The 19,051-nt window shown below is 37.3% G+C and overlaps 2 protein-coding genes across 4 annotated transcripts; both read right to left on the bottom strand.

The window, feature by feature from the left end:
- Positions 1–5: 5 nt before the first annotated feature.
- LOC139974068 (monocarboxylate transporter 1-like) lies at positions 6–6,319 on the bottom strand. 3 transcript variants are annotated; one of them, XM_071980984.1, is made up of 4 exons: positions 3,792–4,288; positions 3,512–3,655; positions 1,819–2,634; positions 6–815 (listed from the first exon to the last, which is right to left on the bottom strand). In XM_071980984.1, exons 1-4 carry the CDS (start codon positions 3,976–3,978, stop codon positions 655–657), a joined length of 1,308 nt encoding a protein of 435 aa, XP_071837085.1. In that variant the 5' UTR covers positions 3,979–4,288; the 3' UTR covers positions 6–654. The 3 variants fall into 3 exon arrangements, with proteins under 3 accessions (XP_071837085.1, XP_071837088.1, XP_071837087.1); XM_071980987.1 differs by lacking the exon at positions 3,792–4,288 and adding an exon at positions 6,022–6,319 and having other exon boundaries at positions 7–815; XM_071980986.1 differs by lacking the exon at positions 3,792–4,288 and adding an exon at positions 6,034–6,319 and having other exon boundaries at positions 7–815.
- Positions 6,320–9,053: 2,734 nt separating this feature from the next.
- Positions 9,054–10,562, bottom strand: LOC139972933 (protein O-linked-mannose beta-1,4-N-acetylglucosaminyltransferase 2-like). Its single transcript, XM_071979250.1, has one exon. It carries the CDS (start codon positions 10,560–10,562, stop codon positions 9,054–9,056), a length of 1,509 nt encoding a protein of 502 aa, XP_071835351.1.
- Between the last annotated feature and the right edge of the window lie 8,489 nt (positions 10,563–19,051).

The following is a 19,051-nucleotide window of genomic DNA, read 5'->3' as shown; positions in this document are numbered from 1 at the left end:
ATATATATATATATATATATATATATGTCATACTTCCGCACATGCAAGATGGATAGGCGGTGTGGTGTGAAGAGCCTAGTTCTTCGTTTCTGCTTTGCGTTACTATGTTAAGGCCCAATGTTCCCTGGAGTATTTCACCTATATGTTGTAACTTTTAATATTTGTCTATATTTAATCCTGTTCTGGTTAACATGAGTAAATGAATTTCTAATATTTGCTACAGTTTTAAAAAGAAAACTCTGATTGAAGCTGCAATATAGGAATTTTAATAATATTATAATTGAAATATAAACCATAATAGACATTACTCAATGTTCGGCGATCATAAATGGTTGACGTTAAATTCAAGTGAACACAATTAACACTTCAATGGGACCTTAACATTCATATAAGCCAAGTAAATCCTCATCTCGAGAGTGACATTGAACTCATATGCATCTCTGCATGTCGTGCCAAATCGTTTAACAAAATGCAAAGTAAAATATCAGAAAGTGAATCTGTTCAGATTCTTGCACAAAAGACCAAACAAGCAGACACCTTTATGCTTATCCATTCATATCTTCAAGCCTATTTCTGGTGGACCGGGACGGGGACGATATAAGGGATACGGGTGTGGCAGGGATCTTTTTCCATATGGTTGTGTCTGTGCATTTTCTATGGATTAACACCCTTCTTTCGCGTGTCGCCATAATAACATGATGGGTTTCTTCTAGTAAAAGAAATAGAAGCGATGATAAACACAATTTTTACTGCCACTAAGATGGTCATAAAAAGAAACACGTCCACGTACGCACCCCGGATGTCATGTATAAAACCTGAAGAGGTTGAAAAAGAAAGAAATATGAATGAAGTTAAGTAAAGTGAAACATGTTTTTATTTTCTCGATAGAAGAAGGCCATGAAGAGATAACCATTATATTATCCATTCATTCAAACAGGGGATTATAAGTAGCATACGATAACTATTACTAAATTTGATTGGTATATTAGGCTCCTGAGCAGATGTACATGGCATTGAATCACAATGTCCATTATTCCGGTTATATATTTGTATTCTTAAATATGGAACTTTAAACATTATATGCACGTGTTAAACAGATACTCCGAAGTACACTAATCGGGATGTCTTTATTTTCGATTCAGTCATATATTTGCTTTTGGGCCTAATAAAAATTGACGTATTCCCGCCCTAAAGAACAGAGTACAAGGAAAATACGGAGACCGATGTAACGAAATATAGTATCCAAAAGGTTAATATATCGGGTGGATAGAATTACGATTAATGAGAAGGTCAACTTTGATAGATTTTAGGTAACTGGTGGTAACTGTTAGAGAGTGACCCAGTGGGATGATGTCATTATTGTGGTTTATTATACAAATAATAAATGGTTATGAGTGGAAAAGTGCAAATATTTCATGAGTTGGAAGATGGAATGTTCCATTCAACGAGGCGCAGCCGAGTTGAATGGAACAAATTACATCTTTCAACGAATGAAATATTGGCACTATTGCACGAATGGAAACCATTTATTATTTGTTTTATACAACACCTTCAAATTTGGATATAATTGGATGTAAAATGCACTCATGCAACAGATTGTTTTGAACAGACAGGTTTCTCTGCTCTCTTACCATTGAAAAAAGTGCTATCAAAAAGTATAACACATGGTTCTATTTCATAGAGTGCAATAGAGCGGATTTTGCATGCAATCGACGAGCAATTGACCAATCAAATGGCCGGAATATAATTAGGTGTTATATAATGTAGCATCATGCATGACATGTCTGTCGAACAATAAACGATCACACGATTAGTCACCTGAAATTCCAGCGCTGAATGTTACTCCAAAACCCAAACATAGCATCGACCAAGCTGCAGTAGAATTGAAATGAGGCAAGCAAGCTATGTCTTTACCATAGCAGAACATCCAAGACGTTGTATAACCTAAGCAGATTCCCATGACGCAAGACTCAAAACAAAGTGAAAAGAATTTTTGAGTGAATATTGTTAATACGAAGGTTGCCATCAGAAGAACATTCGGTAGTACGATCACGACCACACTACTTTGCCATTTCAAGTAGAAAACAAACATTATGACAGCCCGTCCAAGCAATATTCCAGATCCACCAAAAGTAGAAAGCAAGACTGCATCTCCTTGTTCGTAGCCCTTCTCGACTCCGTAGGGTAGAAGAAAGATACTCCACGATGTAAATACAAACATGTGAAAAAACTGTGCTGCATAAAGACAAAGCATTGTCGGATGAGAGACGATCGCTTGGTAGATGCCACCAGAGTTTTTCGCTGCAGTTGCTGATTCTTCTGGTTGGCTTGGTAAAATGTCGTCGCCTTCTTCGTCACGTATTGGATTGTACTTATCATCATTGCTGTGCTCTGTGTTGGCCTTTGACTGAATTAGCACGCCTGACAATATTTGGTTCCACATAAAAGCTCCGAAGAGAGTGAGAGCACCCGCTAATCCGTATTTTTCCCGCCAGTATTCTAGTAACGGCGGGACCACAGCTATGCCAATGTTGGCGAAAAAACCTGTGACGCTCATAACAGTCCCAAAAGAATCGCCAAAACTATCTGATATTGCAATGTACAGTGGAATATTGTTGAGACCAAAGCCAACACCTGCATGATAACAAAAAAAGTGTAATACGGTAACGATTAATAAGAATAGCATGCAGCCTGTACTCACTTGAAATATCTGGGGATTATTTATCTTTCATTACACGTAATTTGAACATCTTGTCAATAGAGGTGTTTGATTGATACAAATAGATAATTTACAAACGTTTAACAGTTTATCATTAACATTATATGTTTATGGTTTCCCTTCGACTTTCCGGAATTCTGTCGAGCTTTCGCTTGATATTTTTCTAAAATTGAGATGGATAATGAGTTATGAATCCTTGTGATAACCTATTTGTGGTGAAACGAGTGTTATAAGAGTGTTATAAGACGTTTGGTTGGGAATCGAACATTCTGCTGTGATATTATTCTGCGATAGACATGACCCACTACAGATAGCAAAGTAAGAAACTCGTTGACAATTCGGTTGACTTTTCCTCTCACATCATTTCTCGTACATCATTTATTTTTAGTCTGAATTCCTTTTTTTCGGTCCATTTGTTTGCTAAACTAGACATGGATGTTATTAAATCCTTACATACTTCACACACCTTCTTTTAAAGAAGTATGTTAAGTCTATTCACTCAGAAATGAGTATGACCAACCAAACAAGAAACTTTAACGTAAACTACATGCAATTTCTTTCTGCATCACCCAGCATGCATTCAGTTTTCTTTTTTCAATTCAAAGTCGTTTTCTCTTTACAAACCATTTGTTGGCTAAACTGATAATCAAACCTATAAATAAAATCAGCCCCTCCCATTAGGACATCAATGACTTCAGCTATGACGTAGCCATTTTTGTGATGACGACAATGGCGGTGATGAAAATGTCTTCAATAATTCAACTACTGTTTCAGCAGAGGCTGGATACTCACCGGATATGATAATTGATATATATAGTGTCCAGAGATTACTGACTAAGAACGCTTCGCATATGAATCCGGCTCCAACGAGGAAACCCCCGACTACGACAATAGTCCGAGAAGAAAATACCTTCATCAAACGAATGACAGGTGGTGCTGTAATCAAGCATAAAAGAAAGATGAATACACACGGCGCTGCTTTCAAGCTAGAGAGTTTACCTGGATGTTGTATGAAACCATTGTTTCACTTTTGGGCATATTAAATTAAGGCAAATTGGTGAGAAAAACAAACCTGCCACGTAGGCTACTCCTTGCAAGATAGAGAATGACAGTGCTACCAATGGTATAGATCCTCGTGTTTGACTGACCGTGTCATTGAGAATAACACTTAAAGATTTCATTGATCCCAAGTAGAAGAAGAGCCTTATAGTCATAGCTGCAGAAATCTTGAATTTCTCAATTTGACTTGATGTCGCCATGATATTCTATTTGATCAAGTAAGTGTGTGTTTGACAGTACACTATTTAATAATGATGGTATCCAAATCATACAACGTAACAAAACACTAATCTCAGTTCTGGGATATGCATGAATGACACGAAAAGGTGTGGGTATGCTGCACGCTGGTATTATATCACTTCAACAAGTCCATAGGCAACAGACGATCCAAATTCAGACAATATTACAAACCATGACAGGAGCGCATATTGACAGTAATTATATAATTACGTTATTATATTTCAGTTGTATTTGTGGATTAGGCGATTGCCTTTATTAAAATATCGACGTTAACTTATAATAGATGACGAAGCTCACCAGGGCAAGGGCGATGATCCGGTAGCAATCCAACCCCCCACCCGCCCCCAATAATAATATTAAAAATTACTATAATAATAATGATTAAAATCGTCATCGTCATCATCATCATCGTCGTCGTCGTCATCGTCATCGTCGTCATCGTCGTCGTCGTCGTCATCGTCGTCGTCGTCATCGTCGTCGTCGTCATCGTCGTCGTCATCGCCGTCGTCGTCGTCGTCGTCATCGTCATCGTCGTCATCATCGTCGTCGTCGTCGTCGTCGTCGTCAACGTCGTCGTCGTCGTCGTCGTCATCGCCGTCATCGCCGTCGTCGTCGTCATTGTCGTCGTCGTCGTCGTCATAATCATCTTATCATATTTGATATCTGTGTGAGGTTGAAAGTAAGGGTGGGGAGGGGGTTGGGTGAGGGAACTAAACTAAACCCCCTACAGCAGAGTATCAGCTTGAGGGTTAACTTACTATGGGAAACATTGTATGAGTTTGTATCCAACACACTATGACATTGCTTACAACGGGTTCTGATACCCGTGCATCCCAATCATCAAAATCCATTTCTCTCCACACTTTCATACATTTACGGTAAGTAGAAGTGCCCTTATGCAGTCCTACACTGGTATGCTCATTGACAGGATTGTTAACTTTTTTTGTAACATTATAGTAGTTTCAAGTTAATTTTTTACTTCTGTAATTCTCATGAAAGTGTTACATCGTTATGTTGGGCTATATCACCCTTGAAACAACAGTTTGATATAATTTTAGCCTGCAAGTCTCAACCGCTACTTTACATATTTTATTAATAAGTTGGATACAGTTGGTAAGGTGTAATATGTTCATCGTCGTGGGCAGCTCGAAAACGTGCACGAACATATAACAGACCGGAATTAAAAAATTTCTGTACAAAAGATTGTTCTTGTAAATACAACTTTACCCAAGACAGGCCGGTTAAAAGTGTGATTGCTGCAGTTCTACACTTCAAACATTTGATCTCCAAAAGCTGACATCTTCTTTGGAATTGCCATTTGTTTGTCAATTCTTCATTTCCAAATTTAAATGTTATTATGTGTTACTGTTCTTGCTAGTACATGGATCTATTAATATTCGTGGAGTACATGTCATGTAGCTCTAATTAGAAAAGAGAGGAAGCTGAAACAGACCCTGCCGTTTTTTTTAATAGAAAACAAAATGGGGGCAAAGTAAACTACGTTTCAATTGTGTTGAAGCAATAAATTGATACCTTGATAATCTTAAAAGCAAAGTCCAGATACAAATGTATTTTTAACCCCTTGTTCAAGCTGCATTTTAACTTATGCATGAAATTTATCGATAACAAATTTTGAACATAATATGTGTTATGCAAAGGGTGAACCTGAAGCAACCTGTTTTGTGAAGATTTAAATCTACTTGGGTACTGAACAATAACATTTGCCTTGACTGATGGGAACAAGGTGAATTTAAAACAACAAAAATCAAGACAGTTCCCGTCCCCTTTCTTCACACCCACCTACACCCATGGACACTTTCACTATATATGTTCGGTAAGCTACTGTAACAAACGGTCTCTCTCAATTAATGGATTTTATACCGATCTTATAAGCATTGAGATCCGTAGCGAAACTTTTACCAGTGTTTATTGTAATCGTCATTTAGACAAAGACAGAACTTGGATATCAATCAAGGAAAAGAACAAAAATATCAAAACCTTACATGAATTTGTACCTTGTTGTCATAGGTTGCTTTAACATATTTCTCAATTGACTCTTCTTTTGAGATATGCAACTCTTGGATGAGGAAAGTCTTTTTTAAATATCCATCAGCCGCCTTCTACAGATCTGCTTCCTTCTGTATATGTATATCTCATGGCCGATAACACCTCCAGCAGTTGGAAAAGATGTTGAAAAGACATAATCAAGTAAACAGAACGTGAACACACAACTTTTAACATAAGTTCGATACTTATGTAGAGTACAATATAGTCGTTTTTTGTGATATTCTCATTACCTGCATAAGGGGAGAGGTTGAGTCCCTCTAACCCACCACACTACAGAAGTATTTGTGATTGCGACCCTGGTGGTCGTTTGGCATTGTTTGTGTATTTTACACATATCCCTATACATATTATAACTGGGAGATAGAAATCATAACTGAAACACTGTTCATTTCATACCATCTTACCTAAAAGTGTTCTCCCTATATAAGGAGAACAGCTGTATGCAAAGCTATGTCAGATGAAGACCATGCAATGAACGCTACTTTAAGATTGAATTCGTCTATGTTGCCTACACGTTAGCAACTTATATATCACCAAGGGAGATAGGGACCCCAGGCACCCTTCGTAAGAGCTGGCTTAAATGACCCAAAGAAGGACCCTCATTAATGAAATCTCAGCCGATACTCATAGCTAAAAAGTAACTGGTGCCACCCGTAACACATGTATCGGGCAACTGACTGACAAGTCGTTAGCGATATATGTAATACGTCCTCCGCGTTAGCAGAAAATTGTCTATCATGACGGGAGATAACATAATCCTTGATTCGTAATGCCTGATCCGGTAGTTTGTGTTGTGGTCTCTCATTGTGCCATTCCTTGTCCAATTTTTGTAGTTTCGCTTCTTGTAGCGTTATAAAACACAGTTTTTTTTCAAGTTCGAGATTGTATGATCTAGATGTAAGAATTTTGCTAAAATTAGATCGTTGTGTATGCTTTATCCGTGTATGTATTCCTGCTCTAGTACCTCTGTATTGTTGTATAATCGACTCTTCTTTTAACTTGTTCATCAACCGTGAGTCTATTGTGAACTCCTTCATTCCTGTACGAATATTACGCAATGTCTGGGAGCTATAAGTATAGTCTATGGTTTGTAGTAATGTTTTCTATACTACTAGTAACGTTCATTATGCTACTATAGGCCATTGTAGAGTATATAGTAAATACATATAGGAACGTACCTTTGAGAATCATAGCGGAACAAATAAATGTTTTTGCAACACTCAAAATATTACGAAATTCCTGCAAAGTCACATAACCAGGGTTAGTTCTTCCTCTTAAAGAAATCCACTCACACGTAGACAATAAATAAACAAAGAAAAGAGAAAATAACTACAAGTACCATTCTCCACACGGATATATTTTGATATATATCATAGTCGCATATATATATATATATATATATATATATATATATATATATATATATATATATATATATAAATTATGCTCTAAATACGCCTCAGAATTCATTATTGATCGAACTGGTGGATGAATTCGACCATGTTACCTTTACGTTGGAAACTAAGCAAATGAGATATCACAAAGATGGGAAGAATTGAAATTGTTTGAATGCAGAACCAACGATGACTATACGTTATTATAATTCATTTTTAAACTTCAGCTCTGTATTTGCTATAGCAACTATGTGTTTGATTATAACGATAACACAGTTAATTTGCTGTATTGCAATACAGCGGAGTGAAATTGGTCAATTCCTCTACAAGAAATGTCACATAACACTGATAAAAAATTACCCCACGCATTGTAAATTTTTTTGCAAACACCGTTATATGTAGCCTTTCACCAATCATCTATGACCTCGCGGGATCACGCAAGTCAATTGGAGTTCACTGTCCATTGGAGTTGGAATTGGAGTCCAGATGGAGTTGGAGTCCATTGAAGTTGGAGTCCAATGGAGTGCAGTAATGCATACAATTTATGGCCAACACTGTTAGAGTTAGCTAGAGAATCCACATGAGACAACTGAATAATTTACAGCCTTTTCTGCACTATACTTGTTCTCTCTACAAGAGTATAACAGAAACTGAGGAAATACTGTACAGTACATATATACAGAAAACAAGAGTATAGTCAGTATTGCGAAGTTCAGCATACTGCGAAGTTCGGACACCCCTGAGAAATACACGATTTCACCATGAAAACCTACAGGAAGAGCCAAATTTCACCAAAAAGTACGAAGCTACAGTTATTTTCTCTCCAAAATGACCCGTGTGCAAGAAATTACTTACATATTTGTAAATAAAATGACGAAGATCTATGAAGTCTGTTATAATTACTGAAAGAGCAACTGCGCCACCAATTTTATCACCAGCGCCACACTGTGGGTTGCGTGTCCGAACTTCGCAATACTCTAGCAAAGAAATACCAGTTCCACAATCACGAAGAATCTTCTTGGAATACAACGTGAAAACAGTTTGCAGGAAAGAAAGTTTGGCCGTGTATCGTACTATAACACAATTCTCCCACCATATCAAGTATATTTTCAGGTGATTTATACCAGAAGATTTAGTTTTGGGGTGTTTTAAGTCTTAAGTGTCCGAACTTCGAAGTCACCATGCTACTTAAAGATAACACAATAACAAATACAACCTGATTAACCTAACAATAGTCCGAAGCAGAGCTGTAGCAAAAGGCACTTAACTGATCCACAAACTGCATTCCTTCTTACTACATTATAATAGAGCTAGGACCTTAAAGGTCTATATACAGTATTAAATGGAATGTAAGACTACACTTCTCAACCTTTTCCCCAAGCAACTCGCAACATGGCCCAACTTTAGCAATATATACAAGGCAAACTGTTGACCCAGCATTAGAATTGATTGTAGTCCAAACCTTTTTTGCCTCTAAGAAACCGCCGACACCAACCTTTCGTCCAACATTTCAGCAGTGAAATTTGACAATGTAGGCCCAACATTGTTGTGCTATCTGGGAAGATGACACTTCATTAGTTCCCATAAGTAATTACAGTTGTCTTGAGAGCTCGTTTTCTGTTCGTATTCAATTGTGAATTTAGGCTCGTTTTACTCATCAGTTGCTTTACTGTTCTAACAGTAAATACGTACACCGAACCAATGAGGTCGAAAAATCTACTCTGGTCTTTTCTTGTTTGCATGCCTTTTCTCAAATATGTTCCCCCAAGTAGTTTTGTTATTGCTGGAATATCTACAATCGTGTCCTGGTATAGGCGGAAACGCCATTCTGGATGAGATAATCGTTTCTTTGGAGACACCTCGGAACTTTCTATGATTTTATTTTGAGTTTCCTTTTGCAAGTGAGCGATTCCTCCAAAGTAACGTTCATTTTCAGGATGTGTCACCGTGTTTGTTTCATCCATATTTCTCCAACGTACGTACTCTATGTTTGAACCTGGGAGGGAGGCTAAAGTTTTATATTGTGACTTGTAGTCGGGAATAATTCCATACGGGAATAGTTCGAGGACAACAGACTGTGGCTGTAGGAATATCATCAACATAAGCAGTGCGCCGTGAACACCTATCATCAACTTTGCACAAGAGGCCTTTTCGATTAGATCAGTGAGGGAATTCTCTTCTAAACTAGTTGCTATAATTGTTAAACCAAATCCTTCCGATATAGCGCTGATTATTTCATCCTCGTTCACAATGATCCTGTTGGTCTTTCTCCTGAATATGATACCAAAGTCGTCTCCGTTACAATTGGGATAAATAGCTAATCTAGCTCTGACATGTTCCGTGAAGTTGTTTATGTGCTCCCATGTTGCGGTGGTGTTCATCACCGGTCCTTCTGGAGATACAAAGTCGTATTTGAACCACACAGTTTCCTTTGAGAGACCAACAATGGCATCTTCAAAGCATGTGATAGTGTTGTCTTCCTCAAATGACAGGTCCACCTTCTGTAATATCGGATTATCAGTAAATGTGCTGTAAAGGTCACGAAATGTTCCAACATCTCCTCTATCAAATAGCATTAGGGTAATGGCGCCTGGATTCCATGCTTTATGATGCAAAAACAACGTCTGATAAATTGGGATCATTTCATCATGAATGAAATGTCCAAGATTTCCCTCCACAAATCGTGCAAAAATTAAGTATTTGCCATCCATGAATTTAATTTTGACCTTACCATTTTGAATTGCGCTCGCGGATGACGATACAATATCACATGTGTATTTCATGTCTACAACAGATGTTAGGCTAAGAGCTTCTCCTAACTCCGACTTCATGAGACTTTTCTCTTCCGTTGATGAAACTCCAATGGCTACAAACTTATCAAGTCGAGAAGAATAGCACAGGTTTTTGAAACGACATACTCTGTCCGTTGAAACGTTTCCAGAACAGAGCCAACTTGTTCTTTCTGCGACTTTCTCAGAGTTACTTCTGTGTTCGACGGGGCATTTGAAGAATTGCTGGATGAAATAACTACTTGCAATTGCAAGCAGGAGCACGCTGATCCCAAAAGCAAGATGTTGTGCCATGATCTATACTTAAAGATACACTGAATTGGGTGTAGGAGACGTGCGTTTATGAGCCGGAATAAATTCGCCGGGATTTGTATTTACTATTAAAACTAGTAGATACTGAATAAGCTTGTCGGACCTGCTATGCAACAAATCCTCGTTACTATCCAACAATCTGTCCGGCTTTCTATTTGAAGGAGCTCAGTTGTATATCTGTTGTATATTGACAACACGTCTTAAAAGCAGTGACCCGTTCCATAAGCCTGTGTTTAGTATTTGAGTTCCATTGACTCTATTTGTCTCATCGAGGTCATTTGCAGTGTGTCTCCGTGGATGAAAATCTACAATTTCGAAAACTACAATTATAACAGTAGGTAGCTGATAACCTTCACACTTCACGTTTTAGAATTGATACCGACAAACATTGTTTGGCAATTCGTGCAGATTCCCTTTGGAACTCATTGCCACAGCTCCAATTTACATCGTGACACGTCACAGAAACAAAATTGGCCCCCAAAAACGTTATTACAACATCGCAGAATAAAAATGACTCAACAGAATTGTAAGAAAAAGTTTTCCATGTGAAGCTGTAATTTTGAATTCATTTTAATGCAACAAGTGACAACTTTCTATCTTCAAAGATTTTTAGCACGACTGGATAAAAATGTTAGTATTTTTTTTTTATCATACCCACAAATTAAATACGTGGGGAAGATCACTTGCATGTTAACAACTCGATAGGTCTATATCGCACAATATGTAAGCTTTACACGAGTGTAGCAAGCTCAACGAACAAACTACTGTAGCCTACATCTAAGGCAAAATTTATTCGTATGAATCACAGGCTATAGCCGTGAACCTTTTGCTAAAATGAGTATCGTTAGTCGAACAAATAAAACAGTACATGTCTAGGTTAGTTGCATTGTTAATAGTCTAATTTCAGAGAATTTCCTATAGCTATTGTTTCTTTTGTTAGTGTCTAGTTTGATGGAACACATCAGTGCACAGCTCAAGTGTAGAGAGTTTTGTGTATTAATATGCATTACCTAGGCTATGAAACTTCAACGTAGCGGTATAGCCACTGGCATAACAAAGCAAGATGCACCTTTCCATTTGAAATTCAAATTCGAAATAACCTTACAACAAACAGCAGTCCGTTCTGGAGCATCACCCACTTAATTACTGTTATAAACCACTCATAATTTGTGGTTCAAATCAATAACAAGTTCTACTTGGAGAGACAGACTGAAGTTGTATCCATTCCAAATTGACATAATGGTATTGATCCTACTTGCCACTCACATACTTACAAGGACTCAGTGTTGGATTTCTGTTGACCTACCATAATCATTGGCCACTACCATAGTCACTGTGGTGTATCTTTTCATTATGACAAAGGAACATAACAAACATATAGTCTCTATATATCCCCACATAACAGGTTTTCAATATTTGAACAATGTTGGCTTTTCACATTCCCTATTTTCAGTAGCATTATTGAGAGAGCTTAGGTACAAGCTTTTATTGTGTGCCTTTGTTTACATTTAACTGCAGAAGAACAAGTCCTTATCTAAAGCAACAACATATAATATATCATACACTGTAATTTTCACCTGCCATGCTGAAGAACTGAGTGAATATTGCCATAAATGATACCTAATTTGCCTAATATTAATTACAAATAGTTATAATCTTGTAAAGGTAATAGGTATGTAACGATTGCAAATGACCAGTAAACCTTGACTTGTTTCATCATCAACTGCTAATGCCTGGGATATGCCCAGGTTTGAAGTCTTTAAAGACTCATAAAGTCGCTGATTACCCTCTGCAAACTCATCGACTCTTTTAGCCACTGCAGAAAGGTTGTCATAAAGAGTTGAAATGTCATTTCCATTTACTCTCTAAAACTCTCTCTCTAACGGAAATAAGATTTAATAGGATAAATGAAATTGACATATGCAACATAATTGAACAAGGTGGCGCACTGACACACAGAATCATACAAACAAAATAATCAATCAACAAACAAGAGCCCAACGGGCACTATGGTTCCTTGCTAAGTGGAATATTAAAGTGTTGCATTTTAGGTGGAAATAAACTTTGGGCCCACTTATCCCAAAAAGGTCTGACAAAATGTTGGGCTCGAATGGGCCTGAAATAATTGTGCCCACATGTACCAGCTATTAGCCAACAATTGTATTGCCAATTTAGATACAATCCGAATTAAAGTTGTGGAGTTACTACAAGTTTAATATTTTAGCCCCTCACTAAAATTTGGTCCATATACAATTTTGCGTCTGAATGATCCCAAAAATACGTGGCCCAAACAAACTGGGTCCCTCACTAAACTGAAACCCAAAAGATGAGGGCCCAAATGGTCCCAAAAATATGGTCCCTACACTTTCGGGTACAATAATGTGTCCAAAAATGCATTTGAGGTGCAAATAAAAATTGGGAGCACTCGGCCCAATAATGGGCCAGGATTTTTTAAATATTTATGCATACATGCAACAGCTATTTACTAACAACTGTATACCAAGTTTGGCTACAATCCGACTTGAGTTCGCGTAGTTATTACAATGTAAAGATTTTATGTTTGACCCCATACCTCATTGATATTTACATCATTGCCAAAAACAATAGTGCACACCTTCTCATTGAATACACCTACACAGCAAGTATGACAAATATTCATCACTCCATTGTTGAGTTCTCACAGACCCAAGCATGTGTCATAGACGCATACACACACACACAAACCTGACTGCATAGATTCATTTGCTTCTAGCAAGGAACCGAAAAGGTGTTTCAGGATTGAGAACTTACACAAGTGTTGCAGTGAGTCATACATTTCTATATTCATTACCATATATTTCTGCTTGACACATTTTAAACAGAAAATCCATAATGCTCTGGGATTCCTGTGAACACTATCAAATGTCCCAGAGGTACTTACAATAGCGTGGTCCTTAGTATGACTCAAAATACAATGCAACATTTCATTCGTTTTACCTAACCTGACCTTTGATTTCTGCTCCAACCAAGAGTTTTTTCTCAATGTAGAACAGAGCCAAATATGATGTTCATACCAGTTATGATAAGGATGTCAGTGTTGGACTTCTGCCGAACTCAAATGATGTTGGCCTCTGCTGTAATCGACAGACATTTTCAACCTCTTCTTCTTCTTCTTCTTCTTTTTCTTCTTTTTCTTCTTCTTCTTATTATTAATATTTAGTGTTACACCTCGGGTGACCTTTCATCTCCAGTTAGTGAACACACAACTGATCATCCGCTACCCAATGATCATCATCTCTAAGATTCATTCATTGAACATTGTATGAGAAGCATTTTACCATTTTAAAAACAATAACTTCAACTCACCTGTATATGACCTTTGACCTCCCCATTTGAAAACACCACTTATAATTAATATTGTAATTAGATATTTATACTACCACTCATGAATAATTAATGTGATGGTATCCGTTCCTAATGTATATATAAAAAACTGCATTCTGTCATATATTTACACCAAATACAAGGCAACTCATGCTGACAGTTGGAAAGATATTGCGATTTTAAGAATTTTACATGAAACCCAGCAATCATTAAAAAACAGCAGGGATCGTCTGCTACTAATGACCAACATATATCACATAAGATATCAATTCATCATGTAGTTCTTGAGATAGCATGTCTACAAGCTCATGGTTCACATACATACACACCGAATTGACTGCAGAGGTTCGACATCGGAACCAAAAGTTAATTTACCAAGCATGATGTTCATCCAAGTTTCATGTGACTTAAGTCGCATGATTTTATATCACACATGCATATCATCAATTGCTTGCTTGCGTTAAAGTAGTGTTTTTGTTGCCAATATATTTTTTCTTACATTACGACCGTTTGAACAATTGAATTATTTTGTATATACTTTCAATACTAGTGTCATCTTCTGCAGGGTGTGGGTTTTAATCTTGGTCCTCAGTGTGTGATATTTTTCTTTGTAGGATGAGGGGTTCTCTCTGCCTGCTTTCTTCCATTTCGAAACTTGTCTGTTAGCCTTCTTTTCCAACATTCCTAAAATGAGAGAAAAATACTTTTATGCAAACTAGCACCCTGTATGATTCCATGGCAATTAGAACAGTGTGGCTTTAAACTGATATCCATGAAAGAATCACCATCCCACCTTTTGGCAACAATTCAAGCATGACAGGTTTGGCACTGAGGTTAAATCTTAAATAGTGTTTATTATATACCAGTTTTATGTACAATAAACAGTATCTGCCTTGCCTATAATTCTTAAGGAGAAAAAAACAGCCAACTGTGAAATACCTTTTCCAGTGTTTTGAACTCAAAACAGTATTTTAGGCCCACAACTGTTGAAAATTTACTACAAAATATTGACTGTTTATTAAATACATAAACTGGAAACTAGGCAGACCAATAGGTTTTGCAGCGGCAGAAGATATGTTTATGAATATAATACATTTCTTAAAATATTAAACTATTCTATGTATTTATTAAACCAAACAGAGTAAGCCCCTCTCAAGTGAAAACACGGAGCCTTCAAGCCCAGTCCTCAAAGACCTTGATAAGTTTCATAAAAATCCTAAATTTTAATACCGCAAGCAAGAAAACAATATCTTAAGCAATGGCAATTAAATAATGTAAAACCAATAACCAATTTATCAGCAGATTATATCATTCATTACGGCAAGCTTTTCAACCAAGGGTGGTGATACTCAGCAAAAGAGGAATCCCTTTGCCATAAAAAACACCAGAAAAAAAAAACTATCAATCATACATAACAGAGCTAGATATTCAGGCCAGATAAATAACTTACATGTGGTCTCAAAGCAGGGATGACGCTGAAACCGAGACAAGGAAGGCGTTGAACAAGGGTCCTTGCCACCCCATCATACTGGGCTTTGGATGGATACTTGAAGAACTGAATTGAAGAAGTGGGTTATTTACCTGTACTTACATTTTTTCCCACAATTCACCATGATCTAGTCTGCAAGATATAGTCAGTACAAAGGGAACTAGATGAGTGGTAATCAGCTGATATGCTATATCAAATCAATATAGTGTTACTGAACATTCCAAAATAAGACGCACTTTGACTCTTCAAACTTAGAATGATCCAAAATGACCACCTTTTACTTGTAAGTCTTTGACAACTATTGTATGATAGTATGTATTTGTGTTGTTTAAGAAATTGCCTTAAGATATCCCTTGATGTTCTTTGACTTCTGCTATTGTTGCTGACTTAAAATATCATTTAGCTAAGTTCATTAATCACACATACAGAGGTTGTCATTTGATATAATCAGCAGTTTGGCTAAGCTATTGCTTTAATAACCTACAACTGTGAATAATAATAATTTATGTGACAGAAAATATGTTTGAAGACCAAAAAAAATATTCTATTTGAAGTTTTATAACCCAATTGTCTTGTGCATTTATCCATGTCTCCAACAACATGGTTAAACACATCTTAAACATGGTTCAATAACCCATATCTAGAAATGACCATAATGAAAGACATGTCAACATTCCATATTCTGAGGTTTTTTGTCAAGAAGGTACTGGACATCCTTTCTCTCTGCTTTTCGGTTGGAAAGAGGGCCGCGGCATCAAGATACTTTAGAAGCTGCGATGGCGTACTCTCTGTAGGGATACTGAATGGCACTGCCCATGGCTTGAGGGATACCACATGCTTTTTAAATGTAATATGTTGATGTATTAAAGTTATAAAAACATGTGACGGCATCTATTTATAAAAATAAGCTCTCAATTTTCATTGCTTTATTTCAATGTTAGAGAAATAATGATTTTCCATTGTAAGGAAAAGATGTCATCGCTAAAAGGACCTCTTAATTGATTTATATTGGTAAAAAGCATATTTTCCATTTGTTAACTTGTTAATAAAGGAAAGTTGAAATGATCACTTTTGGACACGTTTTAAATACTCAACAACATTTATTGTTATGCTTTGTAGATAAATAATTGATATAATGAGTGCTATGCTATCAATGTTAGCAGAACATGTTTCTGATAAATTATGAACTAAAATATGCTTAGCTGGGACTGTTTTGTCGCCAACTGGGCACGTCGGCATGCAAGCTGTCTCAGATGGAGCTTTAAACTTAGGCATGGCTGATTCCTGGGGGAGGATTTGGCTTGCTGGAAGATTCTGGATATTTTCTTCACTAGCAGAATCAATTTCCTTCCTAGTGTTCACTTTTAATATAACACAATCATTGTTATGTGATGCCAGAGACCTCACAGTCCTGTTTTAATGATGTACTGCATGTACTTAGCACCATTGTTGACAATGTTCACCCAAGCATACCAGGATTTTCAAGCAAAATAATAGTTACAAAGACAATCAAGTACAATGTAGTGGCAAATTGTTTTCCTTTATTAAAAGATATGAAAAATAATGTGTTTTGCACTGCATGTGGTAAACATGAAACAGGAAAATATTTAGTTATGTCTGGTGAATGCAACTCTGGGAAAAACGATACTTCTGTGGCCCAAAGATCCCAGCATTGCGTACACAAAACTACAATGTCAGAGGATGGATCAAGGAATGCTCCTGAGAAAGACCTTATAGCATGTTGGTGAGCTGCGCCTGGCAACATAAAAATGGTACCATAGTATTTTGAATAAGACACAGTATCGAGCCCACCTACTAAGAAATAAACTTTCCCTGATAACACACATATACCAGTGAGAAGGGCAAATTAGAGGATGCCCGGTTTCTGGGACTGACTGTTCACTGTGCAAAACATTATTTACTGAATTATATAAGGCTATGTACACCATTTTGTCATAACCATGACCTAAGCCAAGTTGTACTGCTTCCATCATTTCCAAGAACTTTCTCAACTAGCTTTTTTCAAATGATTCTGAAATACAAAAGTTGTCTGTACGCGGTCTTCATACTTTTAAATACAGTCGAAATAGAACTTCTGCTAAGAAGTGATTCTAAACCAGGAACACTGTCGATGTCGACACCATTCAGCTCTAAGCACCGCTATTTTATATTAAGGATCAGTTTGATTTTGCTGCTGTTAATGACTCAACGTCTGCCAGTCATTCACTTAAACAAGATTTGGACATTTGATACATTTCGCGCCATTTTAGTATCATCATTCCTAAAGTATGCTGGCTGAAAATTGGCCTTTCATGTGGTGTTTCATGTGGTGGTGATGAACCATCACAAAAGTGTTCATCCAATTTATCTATCTCCATATCAGCAGTCTCAATCTTCAAGCTGTGCTCATACATTTTTAAGCACTCTACGCACATGACTAAGTTAAGGGTCCATCTTATTGTATGCTTTCTCAAAACCACTTATCTCACTTCTAATGGTAAAACCCGGCTCTGTTGAATGGACTGCATGACTGCAAGAGCGGTGAGGTGGCAGAACGGGAGAGTGCGCGTCTGCAGTACCTGAGGTCCCTGGTTCAAACCTCGGTGTCGACACTGACACCAATTTTCACCCCGCTCCTTTCTCGTGGTAGGAAAGTGGCTACACGTGGGAAGCGGTACTCACGTCCTTCGGAGGGGAGGTTAAATTGCCGTCCCGGGAGCAGGACCACACACCCCTGCCTCGTGTCTTAAGGGCACTATTCGAAAAGAGAATGCGAGATTCGCCGGTGTCCTTCCACGTACAAAAACTTGGAACCTCAATAGTTTCCGACTAAGGATTTCCTTAGTCTGCTGAAGCACCTTCGGGTGGAAGCATAATACGAGGTGTATCGTATCGTATCGTATCGTAATGGACTGCACGGATGTGTTGTATGACGTAACTATTCTTGTTTGTTTGGTGCGAATTGCATTTGTGACAGACATGTGAAATTACTGTATGTACACAATGAATGTTGGAAGCATTTTCTCTACGTGCATCATATCATAGGACTGGGAACTTCCTTCCAGACATATTTGTAAACAACTGAAGAAAACTTGAAAAAAAAAACTTGCTTTGTAATCCTAAGCAATGAAACTGTTTTATGGAAAGTTAAGTGAGCAATATTTGGTTCTTCCATGCTATGTGCGAATAAACGTGTACGGTTACACACATAACATTGGGCCTTAGGTATATGACTTATCACACTAGCGCTGCCAATCTTTATAATTATATAAACTGAAGGTAGGCCTAACATTAGGCTTAGACTAGCCCATAGGGTTATAAATGTCCCTGTAACTTGCTTCCATATACAAAAACGTTGGGAGCGCCCGTTTATATGAACCAGTGTATGAGTTGATTTGATTTCCCTTTTCAATGAAACTTAGCCTAAGTCTTCACATGTAAACAATACGAACTTAATTCAATAGAGATCTCAAATAACCTATTTTTTTTGACGTCCAAGTTGATTGATGATGATGATGATGATGATGATGATGATGATGATGATGATGATGATGATGATGATGATGATGATGATGATGATGATGATGATGATGATGGTGATGATGGTGATGATGGTGAT

The sequence above is a fragment of the Apostichopus japonicus genome, chromosome 9 (assembly GCF_037975245.1).
Source record: "Apostichopus japonicus isolate 1M-3 chromosome 9, ASM3797524v1, whole genome shotgun sequence".
NCBI lineage: Eukaryota > Metazoa > Echinodermata > Holothuroidea > Aspidochirotida > Stichopodidae > Apostichopus > Apostichopus japonicus.
The sequence above is the reverse complement of the archived record's forward strand: the minus strand, read 5'-3'. Positions and strand labels throughout refer to the sequence as shown.